Below are 22,412 nucleotides of genomic sequence, written 5' to 3' on the forward strand. Positions count from 1 at the left end.
TTCCTGCCCCTTCTACCAAGGACCACTCAGTCTTATGTGAATTATCTGAACAGGCCCTGGCTTGGCTTCAGAGCTGGAAGGGCCTGGGATTCGGTGGGGGCTGCTTCAGGCTCCCAGTGGGTGTCATTCTGAACCTCAGCCTCCACAAGACACGAACTGACCTCTGCAGGGGCACCGTCCTTCGCCCAGTGGCCCAGGCCAGAACGGTGCCCCCTCACTATCCCTCCACTGGAACATCAATATTTCAGTCCACCAACAGGGGTCAGATCAATCCCCTTCTCTCCAGCACTCTCAGCAGCCCTAGCAGGGGTCTTCATGGACCCCGCCCAGGGGCACCTCCATCCAGGGCAGCCAGATGGCCTCCTTCACTTCCACCGGCAACCATTCCTCGCGGAGGAAGCCATGGCAAGGCTCCCGTCGCCGCCCACCAGTGCCTTGGCTTGGCGTTCTGGCCCTGCAGGCTGTTGAGTTCCCCACTCCCACCCCTCTCCCCACTTTCCCTCTGTAATACTGATCTGATTGTTGGGGGGCTCAGGGGGAGAGGGGGCAGGCTGCATCTGGCTTTCCGGTTTGGTCAGGAAGCTCCCTCTCCTCCTTTCCCCTTAGTTGGCAAACCCCTCCTTTAAGAAGGCTCAGGTCCGGGACCCTGGGCTGGTTTAGCGCATCCGCTCGCTCTGAGCCACCGCCTCCTGTCCCCGCCCCTATGACAGCTCCACATTTGCATTATCTGCCCCGCAGGGCCGGGGGGCGCCCGGAGGGGCGGCTGGCCCTGTGTCCTGGTGCCGGCCAGCTGGGGACCCACTGAAAGTATGTTGAATGAAAGAATGAGCAAATCAACCAGTGAAAGTAGGAAATTGGCAACTGCTGACATCACCCAGACCATGGGGGGGGGAGGGTTGGGGTGGGCCTGGGGGGAGGGGCAGGGCTGGGGGGCCTGGGGGTGGGGCCCCGCGGGAAGAGTTGTGGAGGGCGTGGCCACGCTTGACGGACGGGCCCACAGCCCAGCGAGAGGAGGCCGACGGGCCGCTCCGCCCACCGGCGGCAGGATAAAGGCGGAGCCGGGGAGCCGCGGCGCCCGCGGACTGCTGGAGGGGTTACCTGCGGCAGGTGCTCCAGGCAGACCCAGAAGAGAGAGGACTGGCACGGGGCCAGGCACTACGGGGAAGATGCTGCGCGAGCGGACGGTGCGGCTGCAGTACGGGAGCCGCGTGGAGGCGGTGTACGTGCTGGGCACGTACCTCTGGACCGATGTCTACAGGTGAGCCGGGCCTCCGCGCCGGCCCAAGACCCCCTCCGACTCCGGGCTCGGCCCGAAATCTGGGCCCAAGAAATCCTGAGACCCTCGCTAGACTCGGGGACACGGACAGCCTGCCTCCAGCCCGAGTCGTCCCTCATCCGACGCCCCCGCGCCCAGAAATCCTAAGAACCTTGCCCAGAAACCTGACAGCCCCCAAACTTTGTGTCAGCCTCCCCGGAATCCGGAGACCCTCCCAGACACCCTGACAAAGCCCCAGCACCCTTACTACTCCTTTCCAGGCGCCAGACCTTTCACCAGAGTCTTCCCACCTCTCCCGCCCCTCTCCCAGGACAACCTCAGCACCCACTCAGCTTCCCCAGCATCCTCTCCTCTTTCCCTTCCCCGCTCTCCCCTCAGCACCTCCCTTACGCCCTCCGACCCTCCTGGCTCACCACCCGCCTCAGCCCAGCCCCTCCCTCCACTCCCAGATCAGCTGAGCTTCCTCCAGGATTTGCCAGGGGCTGGGGCAGGGCCAGAGGGGAGCTGCCCAAGGGCGGAATCTGGCCCTAGGGGTTGCCTAGGCTCCAGCTTCGCCCTGTGGGGGCTGCTGGTGGTTGCCTGTCGCCAGGCACTGGCCATAAGCTCCCTGTCCCCAGATGCCTTCCCCTGACTTCACCCTGGGGTCGGGGACCGAGGGTGTGAGGTGGAGTCTTTGTCAGAGGCGCTCTCCTGTTCAGGATGCTGTTCCCCCTGGCCCTGTTCTCCTGTCCACGAACTCTGGTGGGGTGCAGGATTTCTGAGACAGCAGGACCTGGGCTGGGGGAATTGAAGTCAGGGATCCCCTGCTACCCAAGTGCAATGCCCCGTCTCCCCACCATGCATGGGGCAGGTCTGGCGAAGGTGTGGCTGGTGTGAATGAAGGGGTGGAGGGTCCAGGGTGGGATCCTGCAGCCCTCTGTTCCAAGCATTTGAAATGTTCCCCACTGCTGGCGTGGGAGGGGTCAGTGCTGACAGGAGGGAGCATGCAGGACCCAGGGGTGGGGACCCCATGCTGATACCCTTGGGCAAGTCCCCTGAGCCTCTCTGTGCCTTGAGCTAAACTGGAAGTGCCAAAGTGGCTTACTGCTCCCAAATCGTTCTGTCATCTGGAGTGCCCTGCCTCTCTCAGGCCCCCCCACCAAACCCCATCCCTGTGTCTTCCCACACATCCCCCCCAGCCCATTGTCTCTGTCGCCTCCAGTGGCCCTGGCGGCCCTGCTGGCCCGTCTCTAGCCTCTTCCTCATCAGGCACTGGTCTTCCCTGAGAGCAAAGGGCCTGGTCACCATGCAGACCAGGGACCCTCTCCACTCATTGGCCCCTGGCTTCAATTGTCCACATGTAAACCTCAGGGGTGGTTTCTGAAGGTCATAACACAAAACTGGAGTGTGGTCCAGGCCTCAGTGGCCTGGGAGCGCTTCCCTCCCTTCTCCACCCCCCGAGTCCGAACTAGGCACTGCCAGGGAGTGGGATGGGAGCCAGGACGCTCAGGTCTCTAAGCCTCAGCTGTCACCATACCCGCCTGTTTGTTCACTGCGGCACTTTCAGTGCAGCCTGAAAGGCTGGCATGGTGCCTTCACTGAGGGGTGGGGAGTAAAGAAGGGGTTCAGGCTCAGGCCCCCTGCCCGCCCTCTGTCCTGGCAGAGAGAGGCCCAGCCCGCGTAGGGGCGGGGAGCAGGGGAGATGTGGACTCTGGCAGGGGGCAGACATGTGACGATCCCCTTTGTCCTTTCTCAAGAAACCAGCCGCAGCCCCAGCAACCCTCACCTCCCACCTGCACTTCACCTAAGACTCTCCGCCACCCCCAAGAGAAGCAGTACAGTCTAGACCAGCGCTGTCCAGCGGAAATAGAATGCGAGCCACATGTGTAATTTTAAATTTTCTAGTAGCCACATTTTTAAGGTTAAAATAAGCAGGTAAACTTAGTTATAATAATATATATTTTATTTAACCTAATATATCCCAAATATTAGCATTTCAGTATGTAATCAATATAAAAATTATTAATGAGCTAGTTTACATCCTCTTTTTCTTGCTAAGTGTTTGAAATTCAACGTGTGTTTTATATTTACAGCCCACCTCTATGCGGACTCACCGCATTTCAGGCACTCGATAGCCACAGGTAGCTGGTGGCCACTGTATGTGCTGAACAGCGCAGGTCTAGAGCAGAGCTTCTTAACCTCGGCACCAGCTCGTTTGGGGCTGGATCATTCTTTGTCGCCAGGGGCCGTCCTGTGCGTTGTAGGATGTTTAGCGGCATCCCTGGCTCCTAACCCCTGGATGCCAGTAGCAACTCCCCAGTTGTGACAATGCCAGCAGTCCCTGGCGGGCCAAGTCACCTCCAGTTGAGAACCACTGGTCTAGTGGACAGAGGCCCCTTCTGAAACTAAGGAGACTGGGCCATTGTTACTCCTGATAGCTGTAGTGGTAAGAGCGACTGTCAGTATTCGTAGCATGAGATATTAGTGAGCACTTATGGACCAAATGCATTATCTCCTATCTTCCTCTCCACAGACCTTGGAGGCTATGCTAGGATCATCCTATTGTGTAGATGAGGGAAGTGAGGCTCAGAGAGGTGAAGCCATTTGCCTGATGTCACACAGGACTCAGGTCTAGTTCCGTGTGGGTCAGAACTCAGGCTCTGAATCTCCACTCCAGCCTGTGTGACCCCAAAACTAGCAGGTTGAACTGGGTGCACCTCTCAGCATGTGCCCCTCCCACCCTCCACCCAGGCCATGAGCCCACTGCCCCCGGAGATTTCACCCACTTCCAACTGACCCTCCACTTCCCACTGAGCCCTTCCCCACCCAGACACAGGTCCTGACCCAAGACCCCACATGATGCCCCAGGGGCTCCAATCTCCAAGGAGACGCCAAGGGACAAGGTCTGGTGGACCCTGGGCCTAGTTAGTAAGGGAGTAGTTTCTTGACCCCTCACTCCTGAGTCACAGAGGCAAGTGAAGAGACCTCAACACCCACCCCTTTTCCCAAGGGCTCTGGGCCGCCTTTCCTGAGATGTACACACGACCTCCTTCCCCTCCAGACACACAGCAGGGGCCTCGCCTGCCCCTTCCTCAGCAGGCCCTGAGGGTCACCCTCCCTCTCCCAGCAAAACTGGTCCTTTGGGGATGATGACCTGACCCAGCCACATTCTGAGTTCTGGCAAGCTATAACTAGATGCGCGGAAAGAAGGCAGTAGGATTTTCCTGGAGATCTCCTTGGCGATCGCTGTTGAAGATACTTGCTGTTCCCTTCTACCAGCCCGAAGTGTACTTATCTTAGGTCTGGCACATGTACGCCTTGTCCCCGCACAATCCCCCCTGATGGTCCCTTTAGCTGGCAGCCGTTTCTCCACTGGGGCTGGCCGGGGTCCCCATCTGATTCTGGCTTGGAGTTGGAGAGAGGACATTGAGTGAGCGGCACCCCCATGTCGGTTTCACCCTCCCCGCTCACCTCGGCCGGACGCCCCCCGAGCCTGGAGGGATTGGAGAAGGGGCAGCCTCGGAGTAAATTAACGGGGTGATCGCGCTCTGCCCGACTCTCCCGCAGACTAGGCTGTGCAGACAGCTTCTCCTATCCCTCCCTGGTTCATGCGTCTGTCCTGGGGCGTGAGAGTTCTCCATTGGGCCGGTGTCCCCTTCTCCCTGGTGGAGAGAGGTCAGGACCCGTACCCTGAGGTCTGCAGGAGCTTCAGAGCAGAGACGATGGTATCAACTATCTCTTGCCTCTCCAGGGCTTTCTCCTGGTTACATTTGACTCGTGATGAGCCCATGAGGTAGGAAGTAGGGGTGATCCTGGGCCCCTTTCTCTGAGATACCCTAAGGCAGAGGCTCACCAGCCGTTTCTCCCGGCAGGGTCTTGCCCATCACTCTCTGGCAGAAGATAGGAAAGGTGGTACCAGGGCAGGAATTCCTAGACGTCAGCATAGCAAAATGCTGGAAAAACAGGGCATGGGGCAGTTCCATATCCTGCCTTGGAGGAGAACCTGCCGAATCTAAATTCATCCCCATCTCACTCCCTCAACTCACTCAGACCCCCTCTGTCTGTCTCTTGGTTGGTCTGAGTGTTTTAGAAGGTATCCTTAGGCAAAGGCCAGGGAGGGTCAGCAGTCCGGTCTGAAGCAACGAGGACTTGGTGCCTCCCCGTAGGGTGCCAGGCCCCATCTCCTGCTGACTCCCCTGCGCGCATTCCACTCCGGCCACGTTGGTTTTGTGGATGCTCTTGGCCCTGGAACGCGCCCCCCTCATCCCCACCTCAGGGCCTCTGCAGGTGCTGTTCCCTCTGCCTGGAACACTGTCCCCCAGACCTCTGCGAGTCTCAGCTCACGTGACCTCCTCCAAGCAGCTTTCTTGATTCCACCCCATTTCGCAGTGCCCGACCCAAAGCCCCAGTCACTCCCTACCTCCTGACTATTGTTTTTATCTTTGCAGATCTTATTATTTACTTCATATTACTAGCTAACTTATTCTGTACCAGGCAGCCTTCTGGGCACCTTGCACACGCATCTCACGTGTACTTAATAATTTACATGTGTTTAAACCTCACAACAACTTTATGAGTTAGGTACTATTTTGGGGGAAACTGAGGTAAGGGATGTTTGTCCAAGATGGCACGGCTGGTAAATGGCGGTAGTGTGGAGACCAGGCCCGTGACTCTCTGCCGGGCCGCCTGCTAGGGCTCGTGTTTTAGGCTCGTCCTCTCCCTGCTCACTGTCTTCCTTCTTCCTGTGAGCTTCCTGCCCTCAAGTCACTGAAGGGCCCCTTGGCTGGCTGAATGGATGGATGGCTGTGGCCAGGGATGCATGTGGACGGGCCTATCGTTGGCCTGTCACTGGGCTCTCCACCCCCGGCCTCAAGGGATGGATACCGTTGGACGGGCCGGTGGAAGGTCAAGGGCATGTGGCCGAGTTTGGCCAGAGCAGCACTTGCTCCTGAGAGAATGACAGGAGGTGGCATTCAGGCCAGGTCAGGTGGCCCCATAAATTAGAACAACACCCAGAGCCCTCGACTCTAAAAGGAAGCCCTGCCAGGAGCTGCTCCAGGGCCTGGGCATCAGGCTGGCTCCCGGGCAGCGGCAGGGTCCTAAGGGGCAGCTGACACCCTGTGGTTCGAGCCCACAGCCCCCTGCACGGCTGGGGTCCCTGAGAGCCTTGCCTCCCTACCCACAGGGCCTGAGCACAGTGGCAGGGGCTCACCCCAGTGTCCACCCCCCGCTGGACAGGCACACCTGTTCAACTTTGGGGGAGGCCAGTTTTCGGAGACAGCTCTGTCTTGCCCAGCCGGGCCCAACCCCATGCCTGGGGCTTTGACTGGCCCAAGCCTGCTTATGCTGGTCACTCACCCAGGAGCCCAGGGCAGGAAGCCAGCCTTTGGTCTCCCCTCTCTGGACCTCTGAGCCCCACGTGCAAAATAAGTAGGGGGCTTCTCATTTGATCCTCTCCTGAGCCAGGCCTGACAGTCCCCCTCCCCCGCCAGGTGTCCCTACCTGAAGGACCTTTAAGGAGGACTGTAACCTCTGGATCCTCTCCCAGGAACGGAGCAACCGGGCCCGGAGCTCAGAGCACTTGAGTTTACCCCACACCCTGCCCATCTCAGTCTGTCCCTGAGACTCAGAGCAGGTGCTTGCCCTCTGTGGGCTTCAACATGCTCATCTGTAAAATGGGATGACATTAATACAGGCCTCATGGGGTTATCGAAAGGATGGACTGAGGTCACGTGGGCCAGGGGCATGAAACAGTGCCTGGTACATAATACTCAGTAAGTGGTTATCAGGAATTAGTATTGGGTTTATTATAATATTATCAAAACAAATAATAATGAACTATGGCCTCAGAAAGTTTATAACGTTCATGGGAGAGAAATGTTGAACAAGTGTTAAGTGTTGTTTGAAGCACCAGCAAAGGGAGGGAGAGATGAGTCCTGGATCATAATAGGATCAGGGGAGACTCCCTAGAGGAGGTGGCAACCTAGCTGAAGGGTGGACAGGGGTTCACAGTGTGACCAGGACAGGCCATGCAGGAGCAAATGTACCTGGCAAGAAAGTCGGGACACGTGGGGGGCAGAAAGGGCATAGTTTCTGTAGCCTGGAGTGTAAGACTAGAGGGTGGACACATTTAAACTGGGGCTTTGAATGCCAGGCTCAGGTGTTAAACTTTGTTCTGCAGGCAGGAGGGAGTCATTGAAGGTGTCTGCGGAGGGAGTGACCATAGATTAGATTGTTTCTTCCCTCAGCAGAGGGACCTTGGGCAGCTGGAGGCACCAGTGCCTAGTGAGAGAGGCTGCTGAGCTTCCCAGGCACAGAAGAAGGCTGGCTGAAGACAAAAGTCATGTTTCGTCTTCACCCGTCCCTGTCCAGACCAGCTACCCACCCCAGGCCTCCAGCCACCACCACACCAGGCGGCTCCTGGAGGGTGCTCGCCATGGGGTTGCACGCCAGGTTGGCACCCACAGACCCCCTCAGATTCCTGCAAAGACCCAAGGACAGGGTGTTAAACCCAGCCTGCCAGGAGCTGGGCTCACTGTGGAGTAAGCCCCGCTGGTGTTAACAAGGCCCAGGGCAGGCGGACAAGCTGGGAGAGCCAGCTGCCAGCGAGCAGCAGGCACGTACTGCCCTCGAGTCCCAGGCTGAGTGAGCATCCCAGCCCCGCGAGGCCAAGCTGGTGACCCTCCCCACTGACTGAGCGAAGACCAGAGAGGCTGACTGGCTCCCTAGAGGCCACACAGCATTTGTGGGGCTGAGCAGATATTAGGTCACAACACCCAGAATTCTCTTGGGCCAGGCACAGTGGACATCCCTCTTCTATCAATACATCTGACACTACTTTCCAGTCTTGCTCAATGTTCATTTGGTTGACTCCTGAATCCATTGCCCACCCTGCACCCTGGTGGATCTGTCTGCATTGCAAAAATGATCACGTCTCCCCTGCTCAGAAGCCTCGGTGCCCGCAGGAGAGTGGCCAGCTCCTTGCCATGATCTGGGTCCTCTCCCCCCACCCCTCTCCCTCCCCTTTGCTCCCAAACTCCAGCCACGTTTACCTCCTTCCAGTTTGTTGAACATGCTGGGCTAGCTTCCACCTCAGGCCATCACCCAGGCTGTCCTTGCTGCCTGGAAGTCCCTGCTCCTCTTCCTCTCTTCGCTTTGTCCAAATTCAGCAGTTCTCACACTGGTCCCCAGACCAGCAGCAGCAGCATCACCTGGGAGCTTGTTAGCAACGCACTTTGCTCCCACTGTATATGTGTTTCAAGTCATCCTGTCATACACTTTAAATACATACAATTGTATTTGTCAGTTTTTCCTCAGTAAAGTTGGGGGGGGGAAGAGAAATGCAGTTTCTCTGGCCCCACCCACCCCATCTGCTGAATCAGAAACTCTGGGGGTAGCCCGACAACCTGTATTTTAACAGGCTCTTCAGGTGTTGCCGATGCAACTCGAATTTAAGAACCATTGATTTAACTAATTCTTAACTGTCGTTTAGAGTGTAAAATTTAAACCTCAACTCAAACGTGCCACTTCCTCCATGAATCCTTTCTCGACCTCCAGGCGAGGGCTTCATGGAACCCCATACGTCTCCTTTAGAGCAATTTTCACAGCTGTAATCACATAATTGTGTAATCCGTCAGAAGTCTTTCTCTTCCACTGGAACATTTGCCCCATGGGCCCCGGGAACATATTATCTTTTTTGCTCTACCCCCCAGGACCTAGTATACTCCTGGCACATAGTAAGTGCTCAATAAATACATGTTAAGTGAATGAATGACCACATAAGCAAGTCCCCTCTTCCAGCCCTTCCTGCAGCAAACATTTACTTACCGTGTGTCTGTGCTAAGCCAGGTGCTGGAACAAAAAGAAAATCCAATCTCTACCTTCAAGGAGATAAACTGCCACAAGGGGAAATAAACATGGATGGAGACAAATCAATTGAGTCGTCAGAGAGGGATGGGCAGTTGCCAGGCAGAGAAGTCAGGGGAAAGCACTACAGGTAGAAGGAGCAGCATATGCAAAATGCATGGTGAGATGAAACCATGCAGGGAGTTGAGAGGGTGGGAGGAGTTGCAGGAAGTGAGGCTGGGGACTCCAGTTGAGATGCGGTGGCTAAATGCCGCTGGGCGAATACCAGGCTACAGAGTTTGGATTTATTGTTTGGTAGACACTGAAGAGCCATTGAGTATTTTCAAGCAGGCAGGTAACCTGATTTCTTTTTTTTTTTTTAATCACTCTGGTAATACAGTTTGGGAAACCAAGAAGGGTGGGTCCATTCATTCGTTTATTCCCAGAATATATATTGAGCATGGTCACGTCCTGGGTACTGGGCTATGGGGGGCAGTGCAGATGTGGTCCTAGCCTGTCCTTCCATCTACATATCTTTAGCCTCTTTTCCATAAGCAGGAGGTCATGGCCACCACCATCCCTGCTCTACTTCCCTCCGTAACTTCCTAGGCCCCTCCCTGCAGCATCCAGGGGCAGTCAAGGTGGCGGCAGCCCCTGGCTCTTGGGTTTCTGCAGGGGATTCTGAGAGGTTCTTCCTGGGGAGGGAGGGAGGCAGCCATCCGGAGCCACGGGGGACAGCCACGGGGGACAATAGATGCCTTTGTTGCTTCTGCCAGGGCTGCTGGAAGAATAGTTGTTTGCTCAGCTCAGAGCAGGACTATTGCTGGGGTGGGAGGGTGTGAGTCCCCAGAGCTCCAGTGTGGGTGGGGCGTTAACCCCCGAGCCTCTGCAGCCTCCTCTAGTTTCTAACTGGCTCAGAGGAATGAGGGTGGCAGGAAGCATCACTTATATCTCACTATTGTCAGAATCGAGGCCCTAAAGATTATCCTGCCCTGTGAGTTTATAAAGCCATTTTTTCTAAATAGAGTTGTATGCAGAAACCCATTATATGAGACGAGATGAAATAATGTGACTCTGCTTAAAGGGAGGGTGGGGATCTGGCAGAGAGATCCCCAGCTTTTCAGCACCTCTTCCCTACCCCTTTGTCCAGGCCTGCCCCCTCTGTGCTCCCCAGACTCCAGCCACCTCTGACCTGGTCCCATTCTCTCATTTTACACTTGATGAAATTGAGAGAGGAGAAACGCCTTGCCCAAGGCCACCAGCAGGTTGATGGTCAAACCCAGGACTTGCACTAGGGGAATGTTTCCTAGATCTGAGCCTACAACTGCCCAGACTCCCGTAATTTTTACCAAAAGCATATTCTACCTCTAGTACCATTAACTTAAAAATTTTCTTTAAACCAACTCTTATTTTTGTTATAACTTTAAGTGGAGATCTTATATGATTACCATAAATGCCCAACCTTTATCACTTGCCATAAAAGATAATACATTTAATAAATACATAAATCTTCTTTTAAATTGTGCATCCATGTGCCACCTAAAAGCATCTCACATGGGTACCCACACCTCCTTTTGGGATTTGCTGCCTGGAGCTGCTAAAAGGTTCACCTCTGTCCTGCTCAGCTCCACCCTCTTTGCTGAGTATGTGTGATGTGCCGGCCGTGTGCTAGGCCCTAGAGGAGACCAGACCCTGCCCTTGGGGGCTTACAATCCAGAGGAAGACAGACACCCGGGGTAACACCATGAGGCAAAATGCAGGCACCCCGTCCCCCGTCCCCGCCGAAGAATGAGAGACAGGAGGGATGGGCGGTCGTCCTGCATCTTATGGGTCGGCAAGTGGACACTCAGAAGGAGTGAGGGACACACTCAAGACCCCCTCGGCAAGTCAGCGGCAAAACTGGGCTTGAACCCATATCTTCTGCACATGTGCTCCCAATCCTGGGTTTCTACCCAGACTCTGTGCCTCTCCTAATGCTGGATGTGAATGGAGGGCAGCAGACCACAGCCAACAAGTGTCCCCATGATGGGCTGAGGAGTTTAGAAGGGGACAGACAAGAAACAGAGTGGTTCTGGAGCTTCTCTTACAAGCTCCTTTCCCAGCCCTGGACACAGGCTGCCTGACCATTGCCCAGTGGTCTCTCCTGCCAATGCCCGAGACCAGTGGTCTTTGCCAGTAACTCCCACAGTCTATGGCCTGGATCGAAGAGACCCTGCCTGGGGGCCTCTGCAAACTCACACTCAGGGCCTTGGCCATCTCATCCCAGGGCTCTAAGCACCAGAGTGCGTTGCTGCACATCTAGACCAGTGGTTCTCAAAGTGTGGCCCCTGGACCAGCGGCACCAGCAGTTCCTGGACGCGTGGTAGAAATGCAACTCTCAGGCCCCACTCCAGACCTACTGAATTTCCGAAATGCTGAGAAGGGGCCAGGCAATCCGTGTTTCGACGAGCCCTCTGGGTAACGCTTTTGCTGCCACTGCTACTGCTCCTGAACCTTGAGAACCACTGGCCCAAAGCTCTCATTCAACCCTGGTCACTGTTTACAACTTCAGCTGCCCCTCAGGCATGCCAGCCAAACTCTCTGGGAATGGGATCCACAGATCTGTAGCCTTCAAAACAGTGAAGATTTAAACAGCACCCCCTGATGATTCTGATGCCCGATCACAGTGGAGGACTCTTCGGGAGCCCAGGAACACCAGACCTTCAAAATAGCAGACGTGCCTTTGAGGCAGACACTTGTACCTGTATCTTAGTCCCAAATCCCATGAGAATCCACCTAAATCCCTCTGAGCCCTTTTCAGCCTTTAGGAACCTTCAGACGGGGGGCTGGAGATTTAGCAAAACTGTCAGCCCTGGGTACCTTCCTCCTCTATCTCCCCGTCCTGCCTGTTATCTCCCCTTAAGCCAGTGTCTTAATCTGCTTGAGCTGCCGAAACAAAATGCCACAGGATCAGTGGCTTAAAAACAAAAAATTATTTCTCAGAGTTCTGGAGGCTGGAAGTCTGAGATCAGGGTACCAGCATGGTTGGGTTCTGGTGAGGACTCTCTTCCTGGCTTGCAGCCAGCCGCCTTCTGGCTGTGGGCTCACATGGCCCTTCCTCCGTGCACAAGTGATCGCTGTCTCTCCCTCTCTCTCTCTCTCCCTCTCCTCCTTCTACCTCTTCTTACAAAGTGACCAATCCTATCAGATTAGGACCTTACTCTCATGACTTCATTTAACCTTAATTATCTTCTAAAGCCCTGTCTTCAACTACAATCAGATTGGGAGTTAGGGCTTCATTGTCTGAATTTGGGAAGACTCAAACATTCAGTCCATAGCAAGCAGCTCAAACCAGTTCGTTTTCTGCCCTGAAATCTTGATGGCTTTTCAAGAATTCCAAAGTTATTTCCCTTTCAATAGAAAACCACTCCAGAGCCCCAAGGAATGACTCTCAGAGAGAATTCCAAGCTGTGAAAGCTGTGACAGAAAGTAGGGGTCTTTGTGAAAGAGCCAGCCCACGCTTGCCCCTTGAAGACCCGAGTTCCAGGCTTCTTCTCTGTGCAAACCCAGCGCTTTGACACGTGCCTCCTCTCTATCAGCCGAAGTCTCCTGGCCTTCAGCTCAGACGCTGGACAGGGGTTGGGAGACAGGGTTCTAGGCCTGGCACTCTCTTTGGAGCAAACTCATTCCTCTGTCTGAGCCTCAGACCTCCACCCATACAGTATCAGGTGGCTCCCAAGCTGGTTGCCTGTCAGAAACACGAGGAAGCAGGTTAAGAATTCAGATCCCCAGGCCCCACCCTGGAACATTCTGACTCAGTGGGTACAGGATTGGCCCAAGGAATCGGTAATTTTTTTTTTTAGACCGAAAGATGTTTTCATTAGAATACAGTGATTTTTTAAAAAATTAAAGTATAGTCAACTTACTATGTTTCAGGTGTACAGCAAAGTGATTCAGTTATATCAATTATATGTACACATATATGTGTATATATAGTCTTTTTCAGATTCTTTTCCATTGTAGCTTATTGCAAGATATTGAATATAGTTCCCTGTGCTATACAGTAAGTCCTTGTCGTTTATTTATTTTACATATAGCACTGTGTAGCGGTTAATCCCTAATTCCTAATTTATCCCTTCCCCCACTTAAGGAATCTGGAGTTTTAACAAGTGCCCTCTTCACTACCAGGTGATTACAGTATAGCTGGGTCCCTAGGGAGACCAGGCAGCCTGGGAGTGTCCTTGCAGCCTCGTCCCTCCAGGAGTCTTCTCCTGAAGCCCCTTGTCCCACCTGCCCAGGAATCCCCGTGACCGCCCTCCTCTCTCCATACAGCGCAGCCCCAGCCGGGGCCCAGACCTTCAGCCTGAAGCACTCGGAGCGCGTGCAGGTGGAGGTGGTGCACGACAGGCAGCCTGAGGAGGTGGCCGCCGACGGCAAGCAGCGCTGGCCTCTCTCGCCCAGCACCACGCTGCGGCTCACCATGAGCCAGGCGAGCGCCGAGGCCAGCAGCGACAAGGTACCGTGGCCGGGGAGGCGCCCCTGCGAGGGCCGCGGGAACTGGGGACCGACGGTGCTGGCATCAAGACAGGCTGGACCAGCACTATTGATTGAAGCAGCATGAGGGCCACACGCGTCATTTTATGTTTTCTAACAACCACATTAAAAGAGCAAAAAGAAACAGGGGGACTTAATTTTGATATTTTTTCCTTAACTCCATCATCAAAATATTATCATTTCAACATGATATCAATGTAAAAAAAGTAACTAGCTTACATTCTTTTTTCACATCAAGTCTAAATCTGCTGTGCATTTCACACCTGTAGCACATCTCAGTTCGGACTTGCTACATTTCAAGTGCTCAATAAACATTCGCAGCTAGTGGCTATGGTATTAGACAGCCTGTTGTTAGATCATAGAATGATGACTTCATGGCAGGTTAAAATCGTGTGCTGCTGAATGACGAACTATTAGAATCATTGGAAGTTACAGCCACAAACATCCTTGGTCTCATCGTGTATCAGACGGGATGCTGAGCGCCCACGCAGCAAAATGATTTGCCCAAGTGCTGGAGCCGAGACCAGACTCTCTCTTCCCTAAGTTCTCTAATTATGAACTTCACTGTGTGCCCCATGTCATTGATGACGCTGGGCGTTATCCAGTAAGAGCAACCTAAGCCCCCTCGTTGCTTGGCGGCAGCTAGACACACACCAAGGCAGATGTGCGGCCCCCACAAGCAGCAGAATGCACCAGGGGGCAGGTCGGCGCCCTGGATGCACTCTGAGAAAGGGGAGTCCCATATCTAGTTGGATAATCTGAGAAAAACAGCCCACCAACCCAGGAGTACTTCCTGGAGGAGAGGGTTCAGATGTTTAGAGAGGGTCAGCTTGACAGGCTGTGAGGTGTGAGGGAGGGAGGTGGTCGTTGCAGATCTTCCTGCCTGTGATCTGTGATCTCTGCCCTTCTTTCCCTCCCAATGTGTCCCCTCCCTGTCAAGGTCACCGTCAACTACTATGAGGAGGATGGGGTCACCCCCATCGACCAGGCTGGGCTCTTCCTCACGGCCATTGGTGAGTTGACATGGCTATGGCCTGGGTGCCTTTGTTCCCCAGGGGCTGGCATTGCTGCTCTTCTCAACGACACTTGGGCTGTTTTCAGTGCTGCTGACCTGGCACTCAGAGCTTCCTCTGAATAATGCAGGCCCGAAAAGTGATGCCACACGTGCCCAGGCCCTTATGTCCTGGGGTGGGGATGCTGCAGGAGGAGGCATGCCTTGGTCTGCCAGCAACTCACCCCAATGTCAGGGTCCGCATCGCAGGCTCTGGGGGCCATGGAGGAGAAAGAGCAAAGTCTGTTCCTCTCCTGCCTCTCCCCTGCAGCCTGGAGAAGAACTTGCCTCTCATAGTGAGGGGAATGACCTGTCTACAAAACCTGTGCTATCCTCAACAATCCAAGCTACACACTTGCCTTCCCCAGACCCAGCCCAGGGACACAAAGATGCAGCCTGGGTCCTTAACTCACCTAGTCCAAGCCCTTCATTTGATTCACAAGGACACTGAGGCCCAGAGAGGTTAGGGAACTAGTTCAAAGTCACACAGCAACTCAGTGGCAGGTTGGGTCCAGAACTCAGGATCATTCCCCTCCTGGGTTCTTCCCATTTGCAATGCACTCCCCTGCCCTGGATGCCAGGGCACATAGGTTGTGGTCTTCTGAAGCTTCATTCACTCGACTCCTCTGCAGTGGAGGTATTACTTTTTTAAATTTTAAATCAGATAATGTTTAAGCCAGGGCGACATTTCAGTGGGTCATTTTGTCCATCCAGCTTCAGTTTCACATCGATAGAGTGGCCACATGTCAGGGGGAGGGAACTACCAGTTACTGAGAGTCAACTATGTGCTGAGTGCTTTAAAAATGACAATGTCTATTTTCTGAACACCTGCTCTGTGTCCGGGACTTTGGTGAAGAGGTGGCATTTATTGAGCACCTACAGTGTGCCAGGCTCCAGTACTAAGTGGTTTACTACCATGATCTCAATCTATTCTTACATCTATTCTGAGAATGCACACTAGTATTGTCCCCATTTTACAGATGAGAAAAATCAAGGCTCCTGAAAAAAATAAAACGAACAAAAACTTACCTGAGGCCACAAACCCTGAAAGTGGTTTGTGGGACACCCCACCATTTCAATTATCTCACATCCTCCAGGGATCTCAGAACTGTCCCCACAAAACAACTAGTTCCCAAGCCAGCCCCTCCTTCTCCAACCCTGTGTCTTTAGCCACTGAAGCAGGCTCAACAGCAGTGCTCTCCTGCTTCTGAGCTTATTCCCAAACGGGCTTCACTGCTGGCCACCTGCCCTTTTTTCCGCACCGAGGGAGTGAGTACCTGGCCTTGGGGGTGGGGGGTTCCTCAGGACAACCTCGGGGGGCCTTGGGAGATGAAACCCAAGCCTCCCGAGTCGCAGCTGAGGGCTGGCACGTGTGTCCACCTCACGGGCACACAGTGCCCCCAGATTGTCTCAGGTGACCGTCCCTGAGGAAACCTAACCCCACAGAGACAAGGACACCTGAGGACATTAGCAGGAAGGGCAGTGGCCGGAGGCCTGGCAGAGAAGGGAGATGCCCAGGGGCTGACGACACCACTAACGAGACTTCCACCCTAAAGCATGGCAGACTCGGGATAGACGGCAAAACAGTGCACTGTAAGGAGGCAGGGCTCTGCTAGGAGACTCTAAGCTTGTGCTCGGAGCAAGCCTCTCGGTGCCGCAGGCATGAGGGTCCGAAGATACCAAATACGCACGTGACGAATGACCAGGCTCATCCTTCCGGGGTTCCGAGGCTGTGCTCTCACTGAACAATGATTTCTTTAACTGCCCCAAGTTCCAGATATTTAGGTTCCGTGGGTCAGTGAAGTGTCCCCTCTTCCCCCCCCAACCAAAAAATAGTAAACCTGACCATTTTGACACTTGGCCAGAAAGAAAAGACAGGAATAAAACCATTTACCATCAATTATCACCATCATTTTAACATTTTAACACCTAAAGAGTAGGCAGGGCATAATCTCAGAACAAAAGACAGTAGTTTACATTGCAGAAATAAAGCTTTATAAAAAACTGACCTCATTGAACTTGCGTTTCCTGTTCCACCAGCAATCCTAGTGAAAATTGGGTTTCTTTTGAGACCCACTGGTCTATCTGACCCCTCTGGGTCCCATATTCCCTCAGGCATCTACCCCAGGAGCCCCTGAGCCCCACGCCCTGAGTAATCATGCAGGGGCAACACCTCAGAGGCGGGAACGCTCTGAATGTCCCAGGATGGTGGGGCTGCCCCCAAGGATGTATCTGAGTCTGTCTCACCCTAGTTCTGTGCTGAGTCCACGCTGAGCCAAAAACATCCCTGACTTCAGAGTGGACAGTGTTCTGGCTCTGCCTCGTCCAGCCACATTGCGACCACCACGCTGAGCCTGTTTCCTCATCAGCAAAATGCGATTCACGGTGCACTCTTGCACAGTGTTTACAACGGTTCAGTGGGATGGTGCATCCCGAGGGCCTGGCGTGGGCTAGGTGCTCAGTCGATGCTCTTTGCTTTCCTCCCTTCCTCTTGGGGCAGTCCATTTTCCCTCTGCCTGGATGAAGCTGAAGAACCTTCCTGTGCCTCAGTCTTCCTCCTGGGATTTGAGAACGAAACTATAACGCCCTTGGCCAAATCAGACTGTGGGTCTTGGTCCCAGTCCTGCCAAAAACCTGTTATATGCCCTCCCCCTCCAGACCTCATTTTTTTTTTTTTTTTTTTTGGCTGTACCACACAGCTTGCAGGATCTTAGTTCCCCAATGAGAGATTGAACCCGGGCCCACGGCAGTGGAACTGCAGAGTCTTAACCACTGGACCCCCAGGGAATTCCCTAGACCTCCTTTTTCCCAGCTATAAAATGAGAGTTTTGAGCTCATTGGTCCCTGAGGACCTCTGAGCCCCCAGTTAGGGCTGATTTGCCAAGCCCTCCAGGTTAAGGGGGAAAGTGGGAGGGGAGGGATCTCGGAGGGAGGAATAATCTCACCCTCTTTGCTGTGGTCCTGGCAATGAGAGCAGTACATGTACAGGAGCCTTGAGAATTTTTAGCATCAGCTAAGGCCCTCATTCCTTGCATCCCCTCCGGAGAGCTGAGGATAACTGCCCTAGTTGGCTGTTGGGGAAGAGAATCCTTCCTCCCCAAGCTGCCCTGTTAGGCAAGAAGGCCCGGCACCCTGCCACTGTCCACGGGGGCCGGAAGCCCGCCAAAACTCTTATGCCTCTGTGTCGAAGCCGAGGCAGTGTTTTGATTCTCAGGGCAGACTGCCTTGAACCCAATCCCAGTGACATTTCCAGGTAATCTGCCCCATACCCCAGGTGCCACCTGACACCTTGGGGCTATTCTGGGGAGCTGAGGTAGGATTCAGAGCCTCTGGGAAATGTCTGGACCCCAGAGGCCCTGAAACAGATGTCCTCTCCCTCCTACCCCAGGGAAGACAGAGCCATCCCGGGAGGCCAGAGCCCTGCACAGACCATGCCCGCCCTGCTCCCGTCCCCACAAAGACCATCCCTTGGAATCTAGTTAAATTGGACATTGGGGGAAGCTTTGAAGGGGAGAAGTCCTTGAGGGATGGCTTATAGCTTGAGGGTGTTTCTGAGGGAGGGTGGAGGGGAGAGGAAGCCATTCCAGTTGACTGTGAAGTTGGGTCATGGGTCATAAGAGAGAACGTGTCGAGCACCGTGGGAGGTCGGGAGGTGGGCGATAAGGGAGCCCCATTACACAATGCCTTGAATTTCATAATGGGAAGTCAGTGAAACTTGTCTGAATTTAATAAACCCAGAAAGAGCAATAATCATGTTATTCAGTATTATAGAGATTGCCTCAGGCAGGTGAGGGGACGGGCTGGACAAGGAACTCCTGGGTTTTTTTAGAAGCTATTTGGTACTCTTTGATTTTTTTTTGTTTTTTGCACTGTGCAAATATTACATTGATTTAAAAAATTTAATTTAAGAAATTCATAGTGGGGAGTTCCCTGGCAGTCCAGTGGTTAGGGCTCGGTGCTTTCACTGCCTGGCCTGGGTTTAATCCCTGGTCAGGGAACTAAGATGCCACAACCTGCGCTGCACGGCCAAAAAAAAAAAAGTAAGTAATGAAGGAAAGCACAATGAAGTGCTTCATAATTCCTCTCCTGTGCCCCACTGCTTTCACAGACCACAGGATCCGTGACGTGGAACCATCTTGCAGCCTAGAGACCAAAGCCACACGGCTGCCAGGGTGGGGAGGTGGCCAACTTCCCTGAACTTCACGGGAGCAAGTCCTGGTCTTGAAAGGCAGGCTTGGGTTTTGGAAACAGCCCAGGGTAGAGATCAGCCTCAGACAGTGGAGGGAACGGCCAAAGGCAGGAGTCTGGAGTCAGAGACCCGAGTGGGACCCCTGGCTCTGCATCTCTGGGGACTTCATGGTCAATGCCCTGCTGGGTGTCTGTTTCCTCATCTGTATGGTACGGGTGGCTGGGTGGAGAGGGGGGCAATTGAAGGGAAAACACACATGGGAAGTGCTGTACCATCCACAAAGAACTATACGCGCAGGAGAGATTGTTATCTTGAAAAGCAAAGAGTGATTCCCGGAGGAGGCTGGGTCTGCAGCCGGTCCCCAGGCAGGAGCTTCAGGAAGGCAGCCTCCCCGAAAGGCAGCATTCCCTAGGGAGTGTCCCGCTGGAAAGTTCATGAAGGTCTGGGAGCCAAAATCAATCTTGTTGCTCCAGGACCTTGTTGTTTGTCCATCCTATATATTACAAGTTTACATCAGCCTCTTTAACAGTAGCTGGTGGTGCCGCCTTCTTGGCTTTCTCCCTAGAATTCTTATCCTGCACCAGCCTCCCAGCTCATCAGCCCAATTTGCTGACAGGTGACGTCTCCAAGTCTGGGTTTGCTCACCTGTAAAATGGGAACAATATTTATCTCATAGAACTGGGGGCTTCTTGGGAGCAGGCACGGGGCCCTGATTGCCCACCACTGGTCCCCACGACTTGTGTGGTGCGTGGAACACAGTAGATGCTCAACAGTGATTTGCTGCGTGAATGGAATCAATGGGAAGAGTTTATTTAACTATTTCCTGTAGCGCCTGACAGTGGGGCTGCAGAGGTGGGAGTGCTGCCTCTCCAAGGACCAGGTGCCCTTAAAGCCCCCCCGCTCCTACCTCCTTCAAAACCCAGAAGAGCCACAACCACGGTTAAAAGGGAATCGGACTGTGGGCAAAGGGAGGCCCCGAATATAATACCCCGACTTAGGAGAGAGAGAGATGATGTTTCTGCCTCTTCAGGGAGAGAGCACGCCTGCCAAGGGGACTGCCCAGGGATCCATTCATTCCCACCCAACTCCTACCTCGGTCCAAGTCATGCTCAGCATGAGGCCGAGCCCACTAGGCAGTTCGGGGCCCTGAACCCAGCTTAGCTCATGTGTCGCGCCCATCACCTTCCCAACAGCTCCCCTGCCCCACCCCGTCGGTCTGTAACTCAGGGAGCCATGTTGCCTTCCAAAGGACACTTGGCAATATCTGGAGACATTTCGGTTGTCATAGCGGGGGGGAGTTACGGGCATCCAGGGGGCAGAGGCCAGGGATGCTGCTTAACACCCTGCAGTGCCCAGGACGGCTCCCACAGCAACGACAACAAAAATCCGGCTGAAAGTGGCAGTAGTGCCCACCATTGCAATTAGGGCAATTCATCTAACTGGAAAGGGCCCCACTTTTCAGATAAAGAAACTGGGGCTCAGAGAAGCTGTCTAACCTGCCCAAAGCCACACAGCTTATAAGCAGAGAACCAAGGTTGAAGCCCAGCACCGTCTGGTACTAAACCTTGGGGTCATTTCAATGCCCCACACGGTCCCCACAGCAGGCCGAGGGATAGAGAAGGTGCCTCCCGCAAGAGAAAGGATAAACAGGGACCCTGCAGTGGATCCTCTATCTGGTGGCCTGGCCTCTTGGGCACCCTCAGATCAAGAGGGGTTGAAGACCCAGTTTCCCACCCAAAGTAAAACCCTCAGTCCTTAGAGGTGGGCCCTAGACCACCGGGAGTTCTGGGAGAGAAACGCACACACGTGCACGTGTGCACACACGCCTAGGGCAGACTAGAAAAGGCAGGTAGGGAATCCTATGAAAGTTTTCAAAATATGAGCTTCGATTCAGACCAGACGCAGTGTGTGCTTCAGTTCTGCTAATGCGACCTGTGTGCCCCTGCGCGTGTGACTTGGCCTCTCTGAACCGAGGCTCCCAAATCTGTCCAGTGAGGCTCATCCCATCCACCACCCAGAACTGACTGAGGAACAGTAAAGGGGTGAGAGATCCCTGACCCACCTGGCAGCCCCTCCAAGAGCTGCGCAGTCTGCACGGTATCTGCTCGTGTTTCCATCCCGCAGTGGGGGGTGTTGAGGTAGGGGTTTGGCTAAGATGCCCTCAGCAAGGCACTCCCCTTCTGGGAACCAAGCAGATGGGTGAGCTGCACCCTAATCCCACCCTAATCTTCCCCCTGTCCCAGCCCCACCCAGTCTGGCAGGCTCAGCAACTCACCCATGTGTCTGTCCCCAGAGATCTCCTTGGATGTGGATGCAGACCGGGATGGCGTGGTGGAAAAGAACAACCCAAAAAAGGTACCTCGCTACAAGGGCAGGCTGAACGGGGGGCTTCCGGGGCCAGAGCCCCAGGCTGGGTCCTGCAGGCAGCCGTGGTCCTCCCAGCAAGCTTCAACAACTGTCATTTTACAGATGAGGAGACAGGTTCCCAGACACACACTCCAATGACAGAGCCCACCAAGGAGCAAGCTCCTTAGAGGGACAGCGATGGAGCAGGTTCCCGAGTCCCAGTGGCTCCCATCCACAGGATGGGGACACCCAGTTCATAGAGCTGGTGGAAAGGATGAATGTCCTGCCACAGGGGAAGTACTGCCAAAGCATTTGCTCTTATTATTTTGCCTTTTTTTTTTTGGACCATGGGGAGCAGAAGATTGCATTAATCGTTCCCAGTTCAAGGCACATCATCTTTAATGGTGCGTGCACAACCCCTCTCCCGTTTTTAGTTGTTCATTTATTCGTTCATTCATCATTCATTCATTCGTTCATTCATTCATTCATTCATTCTCTTTGGTCCTGCATTCCCCACTCCCATTCTGCTCCCCTACAAAGGGGCCCTTCAATGGCTTTAACACATCACTTTCTGTTCTTGTGATTCTTGCGAAACATGTGGTGTGGTTTGCGTGTGTGTATTTTTAACTTGTGCAGACAGATAGCATTGTGTTCTCCAAGTCGTTGATTCCTACTTTTTCCTCAACCCCATTTTTAAGCTCTGCTGGTTTTGCACTATGCACATCCAGGCTTCTTTTTTCCATTTTCTGCCCTTGTATGGCGTTTAAATTTTTGCCATGGCCATACATTACTTTTTTTTTTTTTTTTTTTTTGCGGTACATGGGCCTCTCACTGTTGTGGCCTCTCCCGTTGCAGAGCGCAGGCTCTGGGTGCACAGGCTCAGCGGCCATGGCTCACGGGCCCAGCCGCTCCGCGGCATGTGGGATCTTCCCGGACCGGGGCACGAACCCGCGTCCCCTGAATCGGCAGGCGGACTCTCAACCACTGCGCCACCAGGGAGGCCCCCATACATTTCTTTTATAATAACAACGTAAAGTCTGGTTTAAATTATATGGAGATGGATACTTTAAAAAGCTAAATAAATACAGCCCATTGAGAAGCCCGGGGCCTAGCAGCCAGCTGCAGAATCTGCATGTCCTCAGGCCTATAGGGGAGCCCCTTCCCCCAGGCTTCTCAGGGGGCTCTGCCCCAGC

The 22,412-nt window shown here is 53.9% G+C and overlaps 1 protein-coding gene across 2 annotated transcripts in view; it reads left to right on the forward strand.

Annotated features, from left to right (window-relative positions):
* Window positions 1-1,148: 1,148 nt before the first annotated feature.
* The window catches only part of PADI2 (peptidyl arginine deiminase 2), a gene marked incomplete at both ends in the record, with an annotated part of 44,110 nt that continues 22,846 nt past the window's right edge, over window positions 1,149-22,412 (forward strand). The window contains 4 exons of one of the 2 annotated variants that reach the window (XM_082832307.1): window positions 1,149-1,258; window positions 13,412-13,595; window positions 14,574-14,646; window positions 21,167-21,228. In XM_082832307.1, the coding sequence (XP_082688433.1) occupies window positions 1,167-1,258; window positions 13,412-13,595; window positions 14,574-14,646; window positions 21,167-21,228 (411 nt within the window). The remainder of the gene's footprint in view (window positions 1,259-13,411; window positions 13,596-14,573; window positions 14,647-21,166; window positions 21,229-22,412) is intronic. The other variant, XM_082832306.1, reaches the window with a different exon arrangement.

The sequence above is a fragment of the Leucopleurus acutus genome, assembly GCF_964270905.1.
Source record: "Leucopleurus acutus genome assembly, chromosome: 2".
Lineage (NCBI taxonomy): Eukaryota > Metazoa > Chordata > Mammalia > Artiodactyla > Delphinidae > Leucopleurus > Leucopleurus acutus.